The 21,569-nt window shown below is 33.4% G+C and overlaps 1 protein-coding gene across 1 annotated transcript; it reads right to left on the minus strand.

Moving 5' to 3' along the window:
* Positions 1 to 83: 83 nt before the first annotated feature.
* Positions 84 to 20,612, minus strand: LOC143084825 (spartin-like). Its single transcript, XM_076260889.1, has 7 exons — positions 20,494 to 20,612; positions 10,387 to 11,167; positions 9,593 to 9,814; positions 8,895 to 9,089; positions 6,520 to 6,681; positions 2,509 to 2,599; positions 84 to 735 (listed from the first exon to the last, which is right to left on the minus strand). Exons 2-7 carry the CDS (start codon positions 11,147 to 11,149, stop codon positions 522 to 524), a joined length of 1,647 nt encoding a protein of 548 aa, XP_076117004.1. The 5' UTR covers positions 11,150 to 11,167; positions 20,494 to 20,612; the 3' UTR covers positions 84 to 521.
* Between the last annotated feature and the right edge of the window lie 957 nt (positions 20,613 to 21,569).

The following is a 21,569-nucleotide window of genomic DNA, read 5'->3' on the forward strand; positions in this document are numbered from 1 at the left end:
CCTCAGCAAATATAGGCTATATTGCATGTATATTTATGTGTCATTAGCAGTGTATAAAACAATCTAAGAAATTCAACAACAAAATAGTTTTCAATAAAAGAAAGTTAAAATGGAAGCTAATTCGTCAAGTTAATAATACATATTGTAATAATATGTAGTTTTGACAATGATTCTTTGAAATAATTTCCTGTTATTACATAACAAACATGATTATCAAAGTACAGTGTAACTTGTCTTAAAGCAACCTGTCTGTACAGAGAAATTTGTAAACAACTGAAGCCTGTCTAAAGTGGATTCATGTACAAGGAAATACAATGAATATTCTCATATTATTTCATCTGAGAGACCTATACCAAAATCTTTCGTGTATAAGAGGTAACATGCAGAAAGATTTGACTACATTAACATGATTAAGTTTATTTCTCACTGCTTCAGCCTCTTTCTTTAGTTGTAATGGAGGAACTTGACTTAATTATGTCAATAGTTATTTGATTGTCTTTACATTTTCACTGACATATGTTTCAAGACTTTTTAGTTTGTGTGATAACTGTAGAGTCTGCTGGTTTAGTTTTACTTCCTTCATTTATGTCCATTATCAGGGCCTTGCCTGTCTCTTTCGCTGTCCTCTTTGCCACAGCCTTGATTCCTAAATTGTCCACATTATTAACAGTCAACACAGTGTTACCAACAGCATACATTCCGTGCTCTGCTAACAATCCTGCCTGACTACCATATCTTAAATAACATAAAAACAAGAGTGCACACGCTGAAATGTCTCGCCTTCTATACTAATCATTGATATTATGTTGATAGTCCTAAGTATAAAGCCAAGCTTTAATACAACTGTCACATAAACTTAACATTAACCAAGATAACTAAACAAAGACCAATGAACCTTGAAAATGAGGTCAAGGTCAAATGAACCATGCCAGGCAGACATGTACAGCTAACAATGCTTCTATACAACATATAGAGTTGACCTATTACTTATAGTTTAAGAAAAATAGACAAAAACACAAAAACTTAACACTGTGCAATGAACCGTGAAAATGAGGTCAGGGTCAAATAAAACCTGTGCGACTGACATAAAGATCATAAAATATTTCCATACACCAAATATAGATGACCTATGGCATATAGTATTAGATAAAAAGACCAAAACTCAAAAACTTAACTTTGACCACTGAACCATGAAAATGAGGTCAAGGTCACATGACATCTGCCCGCTAGATAGGTACACCTTACAATCATTCCATACAACAAATATAGTAGACCTATTGCATATAGTATGAGAAAAACAGACAAAAACACAAAAATTTAACTATAAACACTGAACCATGAAAATGAGGTCAAGGTCAGATGACACTTGCCAGTTGGACATGTACACCTTACAGTCCTTCCATACACCGAATATATACTAGCCCTATTGCTTGTAGTATCTGAGATATGGACTTGACCACCAAAACTTAACCTTGTTCACTAATCCATGAAATGAGGTCAAGGTCAAGTGAAAACTGTCTGACAGACATGAGGACCTTTCAAGGTACTCACATATCAAATATAGTTATCCTATTACTTATAATAAGAGAGAATTCAACATTACAAAAAATCTGAACTTTTTTTTCAAGTGGTCACTGAACCATGAAAATGAGGTCAAGGACATTGGACATGTGACTGACGGAAACTTCGTAACATGAGGCATCTATATACAAAGTATGAAGCATCCAGGTTCACCTTCTGAAATATAAAGCTTTTAAGAAGTTAGCTAACACCGCCACCGCCGCCGTAGCCTCCGGATCACTATCCCTATGTCGAGCTTTCTGCAACAAAAGTTGCAGGCTCGACAACAAAATGGAATAGTAAAATGGAAGACATAAATTAAAGCAAATTAAGTTTATGACATGAATGAATTGAGTTGTAACTTCAATCAAAATAATAAGACAACATTTGACCTGTAACAATGGGCAAACAAAGATGTATCAAGTTATGAATATAACAGGGGTTTTCCACACGTTCCATTTAGTTAATAACATTTGAATTTGTCAGTTTTTTGCTGGGAATTAAAGCCTTAATTCAAAATCAATTAAACAAAGACTATAAACATATATTTCATTATCACTGAACTAGTATATATATTTGTTTAGGGGCCAGCTGAAGGACGCCTCCGGGTGCGGGAATTTCTCACTGCATTGAAGACCTGTTGGTGACCTTCTGCTGTTGTCTGTTCTATGGTCGGGTTGTTGTCTCATTGACACATTCCCCATTTCCATTCTCAATTTTATGCATATTTGTTTTTCGTTAATTTTTTTTGGTCTCTTGTGGAGAGTTGTTCCCCTGGCAATCTTACCACATCTTTATTTTTATATGTAGAAGAGATGCCTTCACCACAAAAATTCCTTCATAGAATAAAGGCCTCAAATTCTTACTGATAAAGCTCCTAGTTGTTGTATCAAGTCTTTGTGGAATCTGATATACAGAACTATTTACCTAGACCATAGTATAACTTACTTGTAATTCACCAGAGTCACTGTTTCATTGGTGAGGTTTCTACCGAGAGCCTTGGCTGCTGCTTCTAATGTTAGGTACACTGCACTGAAACCTACATAATAAAATATTCAGATTACATTTCATGTACACTTTAGCTGTATAAGACTTTTTTTCAGATTTAAACTGTGGTTTCAATTTGGAACATTTCATGACTGAAAAGAAATGTGTGATAAAATGTGTATATTGATTACGGAAATCTATTACACAAAATAACAATGAGAAAACCAACATTTAAGATAAATCTGATAATTTCAGGAGAAATGTTTGATATAAACGTTTACAATGCATCATTGTCCATTAGAATCATTGAGATCTGCTCAAGTTACACCTTATAATAATTTTCTGACCTTTCAAAGGTTAACCAACCACAATTATTGATAATTTATTCCCTTCATTCTTGTTCTAGATAAACCTTTTAAAGATATCAACCCAAATTGTTCTCCCAAGTCCAATCTATAACCAATCTGAGATGGGTCATTATCCCTTATTTGCCTCAAATTGAGGATATCAAAGGTTGTGCGTTTCTATTTTAAGCAAGTGACTGAGTTTAACCATTTATGTTGATTTGGAAAGTAGAGGACCATAGAATATATGTGTAATAAATTGCTTTGCTAATCGCAGCTGGATACGACCGCAGATGTCCAACCCTGAACAGTTGGGCAAAAATGGACACAATATTCGTGCTTGATAAAGTTCTGAATTTTGATTGTAATTAAATATTTGACACATAATAGGTTTATGACACAGGATAACTGTGTACTCAATATACAAAATCGTTTACAAGTACAAGTGAAAATGTAGGTATAATTGTGTGTGTTGAGGATCTTTATTTTATATAGGAATTAGTTTAAAATTAATATAATGAAATAATGAGGGAAAACAATGAATTTTATGGATTTTTATTAAAGGAAGAATCATCTAGTCATATTAAATATCTATCAGTGTCATTCACATGAATAATATAAAATATATGATCAAAATATTAAATTTTATATAAAATAGTTTTCTTCAAATACAATGACATAATACACTATTGAAACTTGCGTATTTAATAAATACTGACTCGTGTAAAATATCTATTATAAATGGTAACTATTACAAATGTAATTCCAACACATACAGTTGGGTGCAGACCAAGCATTACATGTAAACGGGCCTTAAAAGTTAACGCGGCGTTCACTCGCGTGCACTTCATGTAAACGCCACGTTAACTCTGCGTTAACTCCGAAATTTTAGTAGACATAAATAGTAAACGGGCGTTTACTTTCGCGTTTACCTCCGTGTTAACGCAAAAACCGCGCGTCTTCTAATTTTGTAAAGAGTAAACGTGCGTTTACTTCGCGTTAACGCGAAAAAGGCGTGTCTTCCAATTTTGTATAATAAAGTAAACGCCCGTTTACTGTTTGTAGTAAACGCGCGTTAACGCAGATTGTCCTCGTATCCTGGATACACTGACCTAATATATCACATGATAAGGTACATCAAAATATCCATCTGTCCATTTTCGATCAACATATTGACGATTGCATTTAATGAAATGACACCTCTTTAATTAATTAATTTATTGAAAATTAATAATTGCATATAAGAACAAAATGAAAATTCGATTTTTTTTTTTGCAATTAATAAATGTTTATATTTGTAATAAAAAGTGTTTTTGAATGTTAAGGTTTAAAACACAAATACGTAAAATATTAAGTCATTTTAACAACATAAATAAATGTACAAATGCACGCGACGATTATTTTATAATATACACAATTAGTTAACGCGAAAAGTAAACGCGCGTTTACTTTCAAGTGCACGTAAAAATACAATTTAGAAATCTGTAGTAAACGCCCGTTTACTTTTACGTGCACGTAAAATTATACTTGTGAAATCTGAAGTAAACGGCCGTTTACTACTGACTAAACGGACACAGAGTAAACGCGCGTTTACTCGAGTAGACATTAGAAATTTCCATTTTGACCGCGTTAACGTAAATGAAGTAAACGGGCGTTTACTAGTAAACGCTAAATTTAAAGTTAACTAACGAAATATGTGCACGCCGCGTTAACTTGCGTTTACTTTATGTAATGCTTGGTCTGCACCCAACTGTACATAGAAGTAGACAAATTTCACTAATATGATTGTCTCAAAAGTCATACTATATAATATGATATGATGCTGCATCTGCACAATCAACTGGTGTCATGTTATCCTTTGGTCTCTTAGGAAAGTTTCACACAGATATCTCAGGAGTAAGACATAGGATGGTTTTAGGTATATTCTAGACGTCCTTAGTGGGTTTCACAAAGTGATCCTTTTTGACATTTTCTAAAGTTGATCAATTTTTCAAATTATCTTATTAATATCTAAATTATCAATTCGGATGATGAAGTTCCAAATAAGAGACACAAAATGTAACAATAATCACACAACAAAATAATAATAAACAATATAATAAATTTTAGAAATTTTTTAATTGTTCATTTTTTTCACAACACAATTTTGCAAATACTTTATTTTAGTTTCTGAATTTTCAAAGAGTAAAATTTTAATGCTTAAATATACTGACTGTATTTTACCTTTTATTAATTAATAATTGCTATAACAACACCTATTGTGTTTTGAATGTAGGCATAGGTTGAATATATTTTTATAAAATGTTGGCATAGGTTGAAGACACCATCATTTTTCTGTTATTCTGCAATTAAACCATGCTGTTGTGAATTACCCCCCCTCCCCCCAAAAAAAAAATATACCCCCCTTCTTTTTTTTTTACTTTTGTGCAATACACTATGCAGTTGAAAATTGACCCCCCCCCCTTTTGGAAAAAAACCCAAATATGTAACACTATGCAGTGATAAAAAGAATTGAAATAATTAAATATAATTTCTAAAGTTTATAATTGTATGTTTTATTGTTAAACTACAAACGTGACTTTCTATATGTACATGCTTTGGCTTTAGGGATGTTCAAGTTTATGACAATTGCTTTTTCATTTAGTGACATGTGGTCATCGTGTTGTGGACAGTTAATTAGACTTTAATAGTTTGGCTCTAATTAACCTAATGTTAAGTTTATAAGACCAAAAGTAATGGTCACCGTCGATATTTAGAACCATTTTATTTGTGGCTTTGGGCTTTCTTAAAGTAAGTACCTATGATAAACATAATTCTTTCTAAATTAATGTCACGTTCGTAGTTGTATAAAAGAACTGTCCCTAACAAGACAGTTCAGATTGTAACTAGGCACTGAATAAAAATTAGTTCCTCTTTAGCCATTGGATTTTATACATGTTATAGTGCCACAATATTTGAAGATTTTTGTTTTTACTTTTTCAAATCTTAAGAAAAAATTGTCCTCCCCACTTTTTCCCCAACACAATTCAGTCAATTGTTTCCCTCAAGATATGGTCAAAATTTCCAATGAAGTTTGCAACCATAATTACCCATTTTATAATTTAAAAGCAGTGTAAGGAAGGTAATCCAAAACCTTGGTTTTCACCCTTTTGTGTCCCTAATTCCTAAACAGTTTGAGCCATAACCCCCCCCCCCCCCCCCAAGCCAATCATAACCATTCCTTTCTGGTATGGAACCTTGTGGTATAATTTCAGAGAGCTCCATACACCTTTCCACAAGATATTGTTTGGAAACTAGAAAAATGCTTATTTGGGCCCCATTTTGGCCACTAATTCCTTAACTGTTAGAACCATAACCCCAAAAATTAATCCCAACCTTCCTTTTGTGGTTATAAACTTTGTCTTTAAATTTCATAGATTTCTATTTACTTATACTAAAGTTATTGTCTGGAAACCAAATGTCTTCGGACGATGATGACTACAATGTGATACCAATATAAAACCCCAAATTTTTTGCGGTCGTATAAAAACTATGAGCATGATGGGGATAAAAAACTACCCAGATATCAACCTCAATATTTACCTTTGAGACTTGCCCAAGCTTAACTTTAAATACAAACAATAATTACCTATGAGACCTGCCCCAGCGACATCAAGAACACCATCTACTTTAGATTTTCCATCTTGAGATTTTCCCTTGACAGACTCAGGAAGTAGTTTTTCACCATGTTTCTTTATGTGTGGTGCTAACTCTCTCCCTACAGCCATTGTAGCTTCTCCAAGCTTCTTCACTGAAACAGATTTAATTGAATCATTTATACAGTAAATTCCTTTTTAAAGGCAAATCAGACAAAAAATAAAAGAAGAATATGTCAAAGGACACAAATTTCCCTAATTAAGATATGCAATTTTTTAAGTTATAAAGGGTCATTACTCTAAAATGTAAGGCAAGTCACTGCCAACATTGGAACTCAGTATGTGTGTTGTGGTTCTTAGCATTGTGTATGAGTTTCATAAAATTTGCATGCAAACTTACGTGAGTGCAAAACTTGATTGGAGAGAAAGATGGACAAACAGAAACACAGACCAAGGATATCACTGAATGCATGCCTTGTGTATGAAGGGGGCATAAAAAAAACCCAAAAAAAACTTTTTTTACAATTAATGGTGTTCAATCATCAGGAATGCCTTTCATGGCCTCTACTGCTGCTTATCCTTTAAGATTCACACTTATATCATTCAACATTTTATTCTGAACCATCCAAATTGTATATATATATGAGTAATAAGTTTTCTATAAAACTTAAGATTTAAATTTGTCAATTTTTGTTCTTAAATTTAATCCCTTTGATAAAGAGATAATCTCTTTTAAAATACGATTGAACCTTCAAGTATTTTCTTATATTAATATCAGGTTCATTAGTTTTTTCAGCACTGCAAGAACATTTGCAGATTTTCAGCTTAAAGGGGCACTAGCTGTCAAATTCATTTTCTCTGATTTGACTCAAATTCTCATATTTGATTTATAACAATGTAAAACATTTATTCAAATCATAAAACGTTTAAAATAAACAATTTACAAGGCATGGACTCAATAATATGTAGATCAATTTTGTGTGTATTTTAGTCTAGACACCATCTAATTAACTATTGAGTAAAGCATAGTTGACTTCCAAAGACCTCCAATGGTCATATAACTTAGAAATATAAAACTTGCAAGTAAATAATTCATCATCAATGTTTCTTAGTTGAATTTGACAAATTTGCATTTTGAACCATACTGGCTGCTATTATTATTTCACTATTTCACTTTCAATAATGATTGAGCAAAAGAAATCATGTTTTAGATTTTTTATATATTTCATAGCTAGTGCTCCTTTAGGCCAACTAAAACTAATTAGTAGATTTTCATCCAAATTTTTTTAAAAAATGGGGTGGGTGGGAGGATTTTATTTTATAAATTTTATTTCATATGAAACCCTTTTGTGACGATTTCTTCATATATGCAAGTGTAATAATAAGCTTATATCATGTATACACAAGTATGAGGAATCTTACATAATTTTTCAAATCCTTAAATAAATACTATCTAATTGCGGCTTTAAAAACTAAACAACAAAAACGTGTGAGAAATGCTCTCTTCAGTTGGACTACCTTCACTAAATGTATTAGGGTTTTAAAACGATGGTTTGTATTCCATTAAAATGAAGCAAATGCATTGGTATGCAACACATTTATTATGAGTACAGAATAAAATGAAAACTCGAACAGTGTTGAAATAATTGGGTTGGTACTTATGCAAGATGAAAATATAATTACCATGTAAAACTTGAACTTAATAAAAAAAAAGTTGTTGTTTAATGACTCTTTTATGTGTATTGGGAGATTTGCTGTTTGTCAACATAAAAGTAAAATGCGTATGTTAGTCGACTTTTTAAATTCAAAATACGGTCATAAATCTAACAAGTTTGTGCTTGTGTTTCAATATCTTTAATCCAGTCATGTTTTCTGTATCAATGGTTTCCACGAATCTTGCACTTTGGATATCATTCACAGTTTAAATTTCCTGACACAAAGCCATTGCATAAATAAAAAAATCCGCAGTTTTCTAATCACAGAAATTTTTGACATACCGTGATTTGCGGTCTTGGAAACAGTGTTTCTCGAAACACGAATATTTCATGACATTCTCGTAATCAATCTTTATTATCAGAAGATGATGTTGTCATCATAGAGCAGCAGAATATGTCGACTTAATCATTTTGGTTAGATTTACTCGAGGTACAAAACCGAAATTTGAAACAAGAAGCTTTGAATGAAACGAAATTTTAACGGTTACCGGTAACAGAAATGAACAAAATCCGGAAATCGTAAATTTTATGAAATAAAAAAATTCGGGGCGGGCCGATTTCATAGGGGCGGGCGGGGATGAAAATCTATCAATTAATTTTAATTGGCCTTAAAATAACTTGGTTCTCCTCTTAGCAAATGTACATATACATACCCACATAAGAACTGACTTTGACAGCCGTGTGTGTCCCTCTCCTAGCATACTGGACTCCTTGTATAACTCTGGGATCAATTTCTTTAGCTCTTTCCTCAGGTTTTAGTTTCTCTTTGATTTTTTCAGATCCAACTTTAATATAGTGGCCAGCTTTTTCTGCTCCTTTTTCAATACCCCATGTTATCCAACTTGATGCTGAAACAAATAAAATAACACTTGTCTACAGACTGGCGAAACTCCTCAATAATGATAATTGTCTCTACAAAGAATGGATAAGTGTTGGTTCGTTAAAAAGATACCACCAACCAAAAGATAACACAAAGGTAAATTTAAGTTTTTAGATTAATTCCATCAGTGAAAAAAATCAGTAAATTAGCCAATTTCAACTTGAAGAAATTAAACACACTAAGCATGCTAAGGAAACAATTGAATATAATTTGAGGAGTCTATTTTAGCGACAGATTTAGGAGGCATTGATTATAGAAAAGAAACCATGGTTATTGACAAAAGCTTAAGTCTTATAAGCAATGGATAAATTTCTGTATTGGTTTGGAATTTACTCATCATGTGGGTAAATTCTTATATATTTCAGATTTTATCAAAGTAACACTGTATTGTCAGAACCTCAAAGTTTTGAAATAAAATTGGGAAATATTTAATTTCCTTCTTCTAGTTTGAACTGTTATAAAATACCTTACCCACTGCGATACCTTTTGATATTTTAGCACTGGTAGATTCATCATCTTTAGTTTCTCCTTCTGACGGTATTACCTCCCTTTCTTCAGGGGGTGCTGTGGGTTCCCTAATTTCTGCTACAACCTCTTGGTCTTGCATCATGGTCATAGAAGATAAAACGGACTCAAAAACATCTTTGTCAGTCAATGACATTGTGTCTGGTAACATTAAACCTACGGCTGATCCTATATAAAGAAAGTCGTTTTTAAAGAATTAAAATATGTAATTATATCATTTATAAACATGATAAAGTGTATTATTCATCAGATGAAAGTCAATAAGATATCGGCTAATCTTAGATTCTCTTTGTAAAATAACAGTACATGATATAATAGCACAGTTGATCCAGACTACATTATATCAACTACTGGAAAACAAAAAAGCGTCATTGCTAATTTTTAGCACTGTCCATGTGAGGGATTCAAATTCACAACCATATTGTTGACTGGCTAGTGATAGTGTACAACTACTTAGACCACTTAGCCCCTGAAATGTTATGAATGTTATGTATTGTCTTACTATGCGGTAAGGGTTTCCCTCATTGTTGAAGGACCTACAGTTGTTAAATTCTACATCATGTGGTCTCTGGACAATGCTTGAAGAGAGTGTCTGATTGGTAATCATACCACATCTTCTTATTTTTAACTTTTATTACCAGAGCTTACAAATAATTCTTTCTACAAATCTTATTTTTCAAAGTGTACCAAAAGTATTGAGTGCTAACTTGTCTTGTTTTTCTTTTCTAATTGATATTTACCTGGTCTGTCTGTTGTATCAGGGAAGACATAAGCCCCATTGGTGGCCTTTAGAGCTGGAGAGGCTCCTGGTTGTAAGGGGTACACCCAACTATTGACCTGTAAAAAGGCTGGAGGGCGCTGACCAGTTCTAACAGTCGGTTCACTTATAAATTTGAATATTTTCAGTGAGCTTGGATATGATGGAGCACTAACGTAACCTTCTGGTGTTATAAAGAAAATCTGGACACCATCGGGAATATTATATATCTCTGTAGCGTCAGCATCAAAGACTTCTGACGATTCATTACTCATAATAGAATCTCCGAGGGACTGAAACGCTGTGTCACTAATTGATGACCCAGATTCTGACATCACGTCCTCGTATGACGGAGGTTGATTTAATTCCATGGGTGTAGTCGGATGTCTAGAATGTACGTTTCTTTGGACTTCTATACTCTGAAGCCTATATTCTATCTGAAGTTTGGTTTTTGTCATTTTTTGTTGTAATAATTTGGCAGAGTCTTTTTTCTCTTCTGTAGCTTTTATCTTCTCACAATCTATAGCCAGACCTTTGTCTAAGAACTGTAATCCTGCTCTATATTGATTGACTGCTTCATCAAAGTGTTCACTCTCGTCTGCCGACAGACCTTTCTCTATATGTTTGTAAGCATTGTCATGGTAAGATTGTATTGTTTTATAGTCAGTTTGATCTGCCTGATGGAGGGATGGAGGTCTAGCTGGGGGAACTCTGTCACAAGGTCGTGCATCAGCACAAGTGGCCATGTTGATGGTTTTTTAATCCTGGCAAAAAAAAATAAGAAAAATAGGGAATTATGTATAATTTCATCCAGTCAGTCATTCAGTGTTGCTCATGTTGCTGGCATTAAATTTTATAAACAATTTAAAAATGTAGTTTTTCTAGTACATTTATATAAATTAATATGTACCTGTATCAAATTAAATTTATACTGTAACAGTCAAATGCAAAAGGCTATGTAAAATTAAAAAAAAACCGACATTTATTGTAAAGAAGACCCTTTAGTCATGATAGTAATATAAATTTTTGTTAAGGTGGCTCGTGGGTACAAAAAATTTAGCAAAAAATTAAACCTTTATTTTTCCATTACAAATTTTATTTATTACACTATTAGTTGTTACTTTATGATATGGTACAAAAAATACCCCCAAAAAATGATTTGGTTTGGCCCCAGATGACCTTAAAAATTGAAAAAGCTCCAAATTATCTCCCTTTGGTGCAAAAATGCCATTTTTTGGCCTTAAATTTGAAATATCTTTATTAACTTATCGGTGACCTATATTTTTTATTATTGGTTTCAAATGAGCTGTACATAAACTAAATAACTGTAAAATTTTAGCGATTTCTTATACATGTATTAGGTTATTTTTCTATTTCCTCTTTTTCTCCTATTAGTTCAACAGAAAAAAAGGACATTAACAAAAATGTATGCTTCTTCCAGAGGCAGATTTTAGCTTAAATGAACGGTGACTCCATTTTTTATTTCATTTTTCTATTAAGCATATGATAAAGTTTATTTATGAAAAAATATAGCGAAATCCTATATTAGAAAAAAAAAATCATTATACCCAGGAGCCCCCTTTAGCCTCGGTCACACCTTACCAGATAGCACAAACAGATGCCTAAGGGATGACAATAGAAGTTGTCCGTTGACAAAATTGTTATCCGTTGGGAGTCCGTTGATGTACTGACCGAATAAAACGGACGTGTAAGGGATGCATAACGGACACACACCGGATATGCAACATACGAGAAACTTACACGTACTGGACAGAACGGATGTTGAACATACATCCAACGGAAGAGTAATGCATAAAACGGACACCTAACGGAAGAGTACCGGATAAAACGGATGAACAAGATATATATACGGAAAAATCAAAGGCGACAATAATAATAGAGTCATGTAAATCGCATAAATATTCAAAACGTTTCTGTGTAACTGGTTTTGGTCTGTTCTTCAAAATTCAGCCAAAGGGCAGTGTCTTGCCTGAATATGAACTGCTTGATTGTGAAGACATGCCTATACTATAAGATCGATTATGAAGAATAAGAATTCATGAACCTTAAGAAATCTGACATAACCAATAATTGGCATTTCTGACGCGAAATTTTCAATTGGCATTTTTCCGTTTCAGATCCGTTCAGCCTCCGTTTTATCCATTATACGTCCGGTAGAAGTCCGTTTTTCATCTGTTCAGCATCCGTTTTATCTGTTAAAAGTCTTCCAGACCTCCAACAGATGTATTACGGACACGTAACGGATACAAAACGGAAACGAAACAGACGAATACCGTACACAAGAGTGCACACGCTGAAATGTCTCCCCTTCTTTACTAATCATAGATATTATGTTGATAGACCAAATATAAAGCTTTATTACAACTGTCACATAAACTCAACATTGACCAAGAAAACAAAACATTGATCAATGAACCATGAAAATGAGGTCAAGGTCAGATGAATCATGCCAGGCTGACATGTACAGCTAACAATTCTTCAATACAACAAATATAGTTGACTTATTGCTTATAAATTTAGAAAAACAGACCAAAACACAAGAACTTAACACTGAGCAATAAGCAGTGAAAAATAGGTCAAGGTCAAATAAAAGCTGGGTAACAGACATATAGATGATAAAATATTTCCATTCACCAAATATAGTTGACCTAGTGCATAAAGTATTAGAAAAATAGACCAAAACTCAAAAACTTACCTTTGACCACTGAACCCTGAAAATGAGGTCAAGGTCAGATGACACCTGTCAGCTAGACATGTACACCTTACAATCATTCCATACACCAAATATAGAAGACCTATTGCATATGGTTTAAGAAAAACAGACCAAAACACAAAAACTTAGTTATAACCACTGAACCATTAAAATGAGGTCAAGGTCAGATGACACCTGTCTGCTAAACATGTACACCTTAAAATCATTCCATACACCAAATATAGTAGACCTATTGCATATAGTATAAGAAAAACAGACCAAAACACATAAACTTAACTATAACCACTGGACCTTGAAAATGAGGTCAAGGTCAGATGACACCTGTCAGTTGGACATGTACACCTTACAGTCCTTCCATACAGCGAATATACTAGACCTATTGCTTATAGTATCTGAGATATGGACTTGACCACCAAAACTTAACCTTGTTCACTGATCCATGAATTAACACTGTGCTTAAACGGCTGTGGGTAACTTAAGTTACCCACAGCCCAAGATGGCGGACTTTAAACTCGTTGATATTTAATTCATACAAAATGTACCTTTTGCGACGTTTTTCATGCAGAATGTAAATATTTATAGGATTATTGAATAAAGAAATGACTAACAATTACCATAAATTTGTTAATATAGAGTTCACTAAAGCACAAGGTCAACTTCAAAAAATGCATAAGATGTCCGTAACTTTTTGATCGAAACTAAGCAGACTGTCCCTAACTTTATTTTTAGATGTGGGTAACTTTTGATTTAAAATTTTAAGAATTATAATTTCAACAGTTAGAAGACAATTAACATCATATTTGTAACCTTCGCGGCTGTTTATACTACTCATTCACCACCAAATGTGATTTTATTAACGCATCATACTTACACCACAGAAGTTTTATGTGGGGTTTGTGGTACTCCATCCTGGTTATGGTTTGAACTTTTATTTACTGATGTGCGTCTTATCAACGTTTTTCGCTTGTCAGACCAAGGTTTTTCCATACTCTTTAATGTTTTGAGTTTAATTATATGTTTGCGGTTTACCTTCACCTCTGTTTCTTTCTATGTGTATTTTGATGAATACTCTTTGACGCGGCTCGGTATTTATACATCCCACCAGTTAGTTATAGTGTTATGATTTTTTGAATATGTTTCCTAGTATGTTTTTTTCTCTCTTTGTATGTTATCAGGGGTTGTTAGACTATTAAATTACTCTTTTGTCCTACGTAGTTATTTATATTTTTATATACTACAAGTACACACCCGTGATATCACTGGTCCGTAACTGAATTAAAGTATACAACTATGCCTAAGCCTTATTTTAGTAATTGGTATTGTCATCTGATAAAGTCATGTCGATTATAAGATACACAGTTTTCTCTGCTTTCAAATCTTTCTGTTTGAACCCGTCGACCTGGAACTTGTCAATTATTGGTAATATTAATTATTTGGAAAACAAAAGGTCCTGGCTATCCAGGAATGGAGTATTTTTTAATCAACATCATTGTCCCATATTAGTTATCTTAGAAAGTCTTGCTGATTGCTGAATAAAACTACAATAGGGAAAAATTTGACAAAGATTGAATTTAGTAGTGTCGGCCCTTTGATTATGACCTCTGTATATAGCAAAATCCTAAATACACCGTTTCGTGGTGCGCCTGTCAAATGCGGAACGTACCCTTTGATTATGACCCGTGTATATAGCAAAATCCTAAATACACCGTTTGGTGGTGCGTCTGTCAAATGCGGAACGTACCCTTTGATTATGACCCGTGTATATAGCAAAATCCTAAATACACCGTTTGGTGGTGCGCCTGTCAAATGCGGAACGTACAAATAAGGTAATAGGTAACAGGTGAATATATTATTGGTATCGGTATTGGTTTTGACCCGGAACTTGTTAATTATTGGCAATATTAATTATGTGGAAAACAAAAGGGTCTGGAGTGGTGTAATTTTTAATCTACACCATTGTCCTATATTGGCTATATAATGAGTTGAATTCTTTGATTTGTCGTTTTTACCCGATGACGGCTGACAAATTGGACCTCGTAATTTTAGTATTATAGATGTCGAATTGTTACACTATGTTGACTGCTCTTTTCCTTTTATTGTCACTGACTTTTACCTATTGTGTCTTTTAGTTTTATTCAGTTTAATGAGATTTAATGCAACTTGCATACAACTTGCATAAATATGCAGCTAGCTGTAAAACTAGGTTTATTCATTTATACAAAATGTCCTTTTTTTTTAAAAAGTTTTCCCATTTACTGTAAAGCTTGGCCAGGGTGCCGCAATATCACCGTGCGCAACGTCCCAGTGTGTCCAGATTGACACCCCTTTTAATTTACTGTCAATGCTGATGGGATTTGTTTTTGTGGGGATGAGAGAAAAGTGTTTTTGGCTTTTTCAAAAAGACGGGAAAAGTTTGTGCACTTAAGTCTCGTATAGTCTATCCACTGCATGCCTGGGCAATTTGGGTTCCCCTCCAAAATCCTGGATTCACGCTACCCTTCGGTTGTTGCTGGCAGATAATCAGTAAGTGTATACATGCTACATGTATGTGTAAAAAATACTTGTGTAGTCTACTTGTTCAAAAATAAAAACGAACAATGATGTTTCAACAGTTTATCTGCTATGATCGGAAACAACCCTCCGAACTAGGCGATTCGGGTACCCCGACGTTATACAAAATGAGACCCGAGTTTTGCGGATTTATCGTGATTTTTTTCATATTTTTCCCAATTTTGTCTTCCATCGATACAATGAATTATATCATCCTAGACATCTACTTCGTTTTGTGAATATATATTTGATGCAATCACTATCATCAGATTAAACATTACATCCGCGTATGTCGATTCTTTGAAAGTTACGGACATCACTATTGGTATGATGAAAAAAGTTACGGACAAGTTGTTTTGAAGTTACGGACAGCCTAAGTGTTTTTTAAAATCGTGCTGTGATCGTTTATTTTGTAGAATTTAATCACCTTTCCAGTTTAGGGGTTTCCCTAAACGATTAATACAACTTTTAAATTCAATTGTTTAATTGATGCATTCGTGGTATTGGTATTCTATAGAAGAAAAGTATCTAACCAACGCAAGGGGGCTCCATCTTGGGCTGTGGGTAACTTAAGTTACCCACAGCCGTTTAAGCACAGTGAATTAAGGTCCAGGTCAAGTGAAAACTGTCTGACCGGCATGAGGACCTTGCAAGGTACGCACATACATGTACCAAATATAGTTATCCAATTACTTATAATAAGAAAGAATTTAACATTACAAAAAATCTTAACTTTTCTTTTCAAGTAGTCACTGAACCATGAAAATGAGGTCAAGGACATTGGACATGTGACTGACGGAAAGTTCGTAACATGAGGCATCTACAAAATGTATATACAAAGAATGAAGCATCCAGGTCTTCTACCTTCTAAAATATAAAGCTTTTAAGAAGTTAGCTAACGCCACTGCTGCAGCCGGATCACTATCCCTATGTCGAGCTTTCTGCAACAAAAGTTGCAGGCTCGACAAAAACGAACACCTAACAGACGTACAACTGACATTTTATCTGTTGTATGTCCGTTCAAAGTTTTGAACATGCTAAAAATTTTCCACCTGACAGAACAGACGTCGACGAATAAAAAGTACGCTTAACGGACATGCAACTGATATGAACGGACATTTAACGAATAAGAACAGACGTCTAACAGACATGAACAGATTGAAAAAAAGTTATCCATTAGGCATCCGTTCGAGCTATCTGGTAAGGTGTGACCGAGGCTTTAAGCTTACATTTTGTTTGAAATCCAGCTTTTCCACTAAATTTTTTCTATAAATCTAATCATACGATATCCAGCAAAATTAAATATATTATATTATATTCAATTAGTAAAGGACAAGGGCAATAAGGGCAGTCTGTTTTTGAAGCAACACCAAATGTCATTAAATTTGCAATGTTTACATGTACTTTAAACCACAAACATGTACTTTGGATCTATCTGGTAAATTCAAATATGTTGGCTAGTAACAAGTATTAGAGTATAACATGTATAATGGCAGCCACAAATTAATTAATGCCTATTATTGTCAATAAAAAGTAGGACAAGCGTATAGTCCTTTGGGGAATAAAGAATATCCATTGATCATGATGATCTTATACATGGTGCTAATACCTGTCAACTGACCCACATGTACATGTACTGTGGGGAAAAAATGGTGGGTCACACCCAAGAATTTTCACTCTCACCAGGGATTTTTTAAATACCAGCTTGGTCTTTAAATAACCTGGGTATTGCAAAAATGACCCCTTTTCATCAATTCTTCCTGGACAGACAGCAATGGACAGTTAAATAAGCTGTGTTCATGGTGTAGACTATCAAATTAAACGACCCATTTCAGTGAATGGCTTTACTTAACATTTGGTGTTAAACACACTGTTAAATAACCCCATTTACCTTAGCTCATTAGATCATAAATAATCTGTGTATTTCACTGGCGGATCTAGAAATTTTCATAAGTGGGGGCCACTGACTGCCTAAGAGAATGCCAGCTCCAGTCACACTTCAGTGATTCCCTTTATAAGCAACCTCCCCCCCGTAAATCCGCCTCTGTATTTCAAAGTTGTTTTACAAACAATTTGAGTTACTTTCCCTTTATTTTCCCCTTTCACAATATACTCCTTTAATACCTATGTCATGTATGTTATATTTGGTAAAGAAAGACTAAATCTAAAATAAATTGAATGCAAATACTTTAATCAGAATATATCAAACAAAAATATTGAAAATTATGAGGGGTAAGGTTTATCCCTCAATGTAATGACTATCCCTTTAATGAGGGGTACATTTCAAGTGATAAAAAATATCTTTTGGTAAAAATCACTTTCATGATTTATAAGTAAAAACAGACATATAATACAAAAAATGAGCAAATAATTATATTATTTGTAGACATCTCTGAAACTTTACTCAAAGAACTATATATCTAAGACTATCTGGTATTATATGGTCAAAACTGAATTTAAACATGTCATGCATATCCAAGAATTTTTGTAATAATCATAAGAGGGCATACCTGCCAAGTTTTCAAAATGCCTGCCATACTAAAAAAAAAACCTTCAAGGGGGCCTTCAAATAAAGTGTAATGTTCTTGTTTGGCTTCTTCATACTTTTATCATGTTTATAAGCCTCAATTCATTTAAAATTAATTGTTTTATTAAAATTGTGGACATAATTGCTCTTTAAAAATTTCAATTTGGGAGCCTCCATGGGGGAAATCCCCCGCAAATAGTGACAGTTGGCAGGTATGAGAGGGTTATATCTTCTTTAAAATTAACAAGAGGCTCTCAAGAGCCTGAATCGCTCACCTGAATTTTTTTGGTTAAATCTCTCATCAATGATTATTTTGGCTTTTCAATTTATTTAAATGTTCTTTGAATCGTCCTATTTTCTTCAAAAGCAAAAAAAAATCATTTTCTCCTATGTTCTATTTTAGCCATAGGAGCTATGTTTCTTGACATACAAGGAAATGAAATATAAAATTTATACTAGATACTCTGAAACTCTGAAACTCATTTAGCCTAAGTTTGGCTGAAATTGATACAGCAGTTTCATAAGAGAAGATTTTTTAAAGTAAGTCAACATGATGAACAAATTGTGAAAAAAGTCTTTAAAGGCAATAACTCCTAAAGAGGTCAATTGACAATTTTGGTCAAATTGACTTATTTGTAGATCTTACTTTGCTGATCATATTTGCTGTTTACAGTTTATCTTTATCTATAATAATATTCAAGATAATGACCAAAAACTGCAAAATTTCCTTAAAATTACCAATTAAGTGGCAGCAACCCAACAATTGGATGTTTGATTCATCTGAAAATTTCAGGGCTGATAGATATTGACCTAATGAACATTTTTACTCCATGTCAGATTTGCTCTTAATGCTTTCGTTTTTGAGATATAAGCCAAAAACTGCATTTGACCCCTATGTTCTATTTTAAGTAACGGCGGCCATGTTTTTTGACGGATCAAAAATCAAAGCACACACTTTGTGCAGGATAATCTAAGGAACAACCATGCTAAGTTTTAACCAAATCCATTTAGTAGTTTCAGAGGAGAAGATTTTTTAAAGTTAGCAAATATGATGATGAAATTGTGAAAAATTGTCATTAAAGGACAATAACCCCTTAAGGGGTCAATTGACAATTTTGGTCATATTAACTTATTTGTAGATCTTACTTTGCTGATCTTTTTTGCTGTTTACAGTTTATCTTTATCTATAATAATATTCAAGATAATGACCAAAAACTGCAAAATTTCATTAAAATTACCAATTAAGTGGCAGCAACCCAACAATTGGATGTTTGATTCATCTGAAAATTTCAGGGCTGATAGATATTGACCTAATGAACATTTTTACTCCATGTCAGATTTGCTCTTAATGCTTTCGTTTTTGAGATATAAGCCAAAAACTGCATTTGACCCCTATGTTCTATTTTAAGTAACGGCGGCCATGTTTTTTGACGGATCAAAAATCAAAGCACACACTTTGTGCAGGATAATCTAAGGAACAACCATGCTATGTTTTAACCAAATCCATTCAGTAGTTTCAGAGGAGAAGATTTTTTAAAGTTAGCAAATATGATGAACAAATTGTGAAAAATTGTCATTAAAGGACAATAACCCCTTAAGGGGTCAATTGACAATTTTGGTCATATTAACTTATTTGTAGATCTTACTTTGCTGATCTTTTTTGCTGTTTACAGTTTATCTTTATCTATAATAATATTCAAGATAATGACCAAAAACTGCAAAATTTCATTAAAATTACCAATTAAGTGGCAGCAACCCAACAATGGTTTGTTTGATTCATCTGAAAATTTCAGGGCTGATAGATCTTGACCTAATGAACATTTTTACCCCATGTCAGATTTGCTCTAAATGCTTTCGTTTTTGAGATATAAGCCAAAAACTGCATTTGACCCCTATGTTCTATTTTAAGTAACGGCGGCCATGTTATTTGACGGATCAAAAATCGAAGCGCACATTTTGTGCAGGATATACTAAGGAACAATCATGTTAAGTTTCATTCAAATCCATTCAGTAGTTTCAGAGGAGAAGATGTTTGAAAAATTGTTAACGACGACGACGACGACGACGACGACGACGACGACGACGACGGACGCCAAGTGATGAGAAAAGCTCACATGGCCTTTTAGGCCAGGTGAGCTAAAAATAATTGGACCCCTCTTTATAAGCATGTTGAGCTGTTGAGACCTCAATGGACAATATTGTTCTAAATATCATTTCTTCCCTTTAAAGTCCTTTAAAGATACATTTGTATATTAGACTGAAGATGGTATTTGACTTACAAGAAAGATAACAACGTTCTTGACACACTGACGAATGTCTCACTATCTAACTACTGTCTTGTGATATGACGTGAATGTAAATAAAAATGTGTAAAAGTCAGGAGATCTAAGGTGATGTCAACAAAAGTTGGAAAACCCCTTTTCCCAATTTTGGGTTAGATAAACAAAAGAACAGAATTATGCATGGAGCGTAAAACATAAGAAAAGAAAACAAGATCCTGTTCAGATTTTTTCCCGTCGGAACCATTTGAAATACAACTAAAGATTTAAAAAATAAAATACAGGATAAACATAAAGATTTATTTAAAGTCGGTTATACATATAACAATACAACATATGCTCTGTAGAGCTTTTTTCCGACATACATAAAAGACAAGCACAATACATAAAACAATAGCACATAATGCAAAATAAATAATGTTATCAAGCACAGCAATTAATAAGTACAATTAAAGCATAAAGGCAAACATACAATGCAGTTAAACTGACATTCATGCAATAGCTATTATAAAGCACTAAAAGTAATTCAAGCATTAAGAACACAAATGAAAAAAATCATGCCAAATAATTTAAAAGCCAGAGTATACAAGATAAATAAATAAACTGATCTACCGCTCATTGAGATCTGCAGGAGGAACACTGACACGACTGACTGCCCTCCCAATTACCAACCAAACTTGGCTTTTGAACTGACCCAATGGCATTTTTTCCCTCATTTTATTTGGCAGTTCGTTCCAGAGTTTTGCTCCTGATGATGATGATATCTGAATGAGTGTAGCCCATGGGTAGTTAACAATTGTCCTTACCCTGCATGGGAACATCTGCTATGTTGTTATTTCTAAAAGAGTAATTACATTTTTTTAATTTCAATAAGATCATGTAGATATAATGGACATTGTTTGTTAATATTCAATTCAATTCAATTCAATTCAAAGCTTTATTTATAGTCGGCATGTCACATAACAAATAAACATAAGCTCTCTGAGCTTTTATAACCGACAAATGCATAACGATTTACATAACAATCATACACAATACAAATATTAAAACATAAAAGACATAGAACATACATTCCA

The sequence above is a fragment of the Mytilus galloprovincialis genome, chromosome 8 (genome assembly GCF_965363235.1).
Source record: "Mytilus galloprovincialis chromosome 8, xbMytGall1.hap1.1, whole genome shotgun sequence".
Classification (NCBI taxonomy): Eukaryota; Metazoa; Mollusca; class Bivalvia; order Mytilida; family Mytilidae; genus Mytilus; species Mytilus galloprovincialis.

Excerpts from the sequence above, each read along its gene's own strand:
- LOC143084825 (XM_076260889.1), bottom strand. The coding sequence starts at position 11,149 with ATGGCCACTTGTGCTGATGCACGACCTTGTGACAGAGTTCCCCCAGCT. Across the intron at positions 9,815-10,386 it reads TGATACAACAGACAGACCAG|GATCAGCCGTAGGTTTAATG; the intron begins GTAAATATCAAT and ends TTCTTTATATAG. Across the intron at positions 736-2,508 it reads GTGACTCTGGTGAATTACAA|ATATGGTAGTCAGGCAGGAT; the intron begins GTAAGTTATACT and ends ATGTTATTTAAG.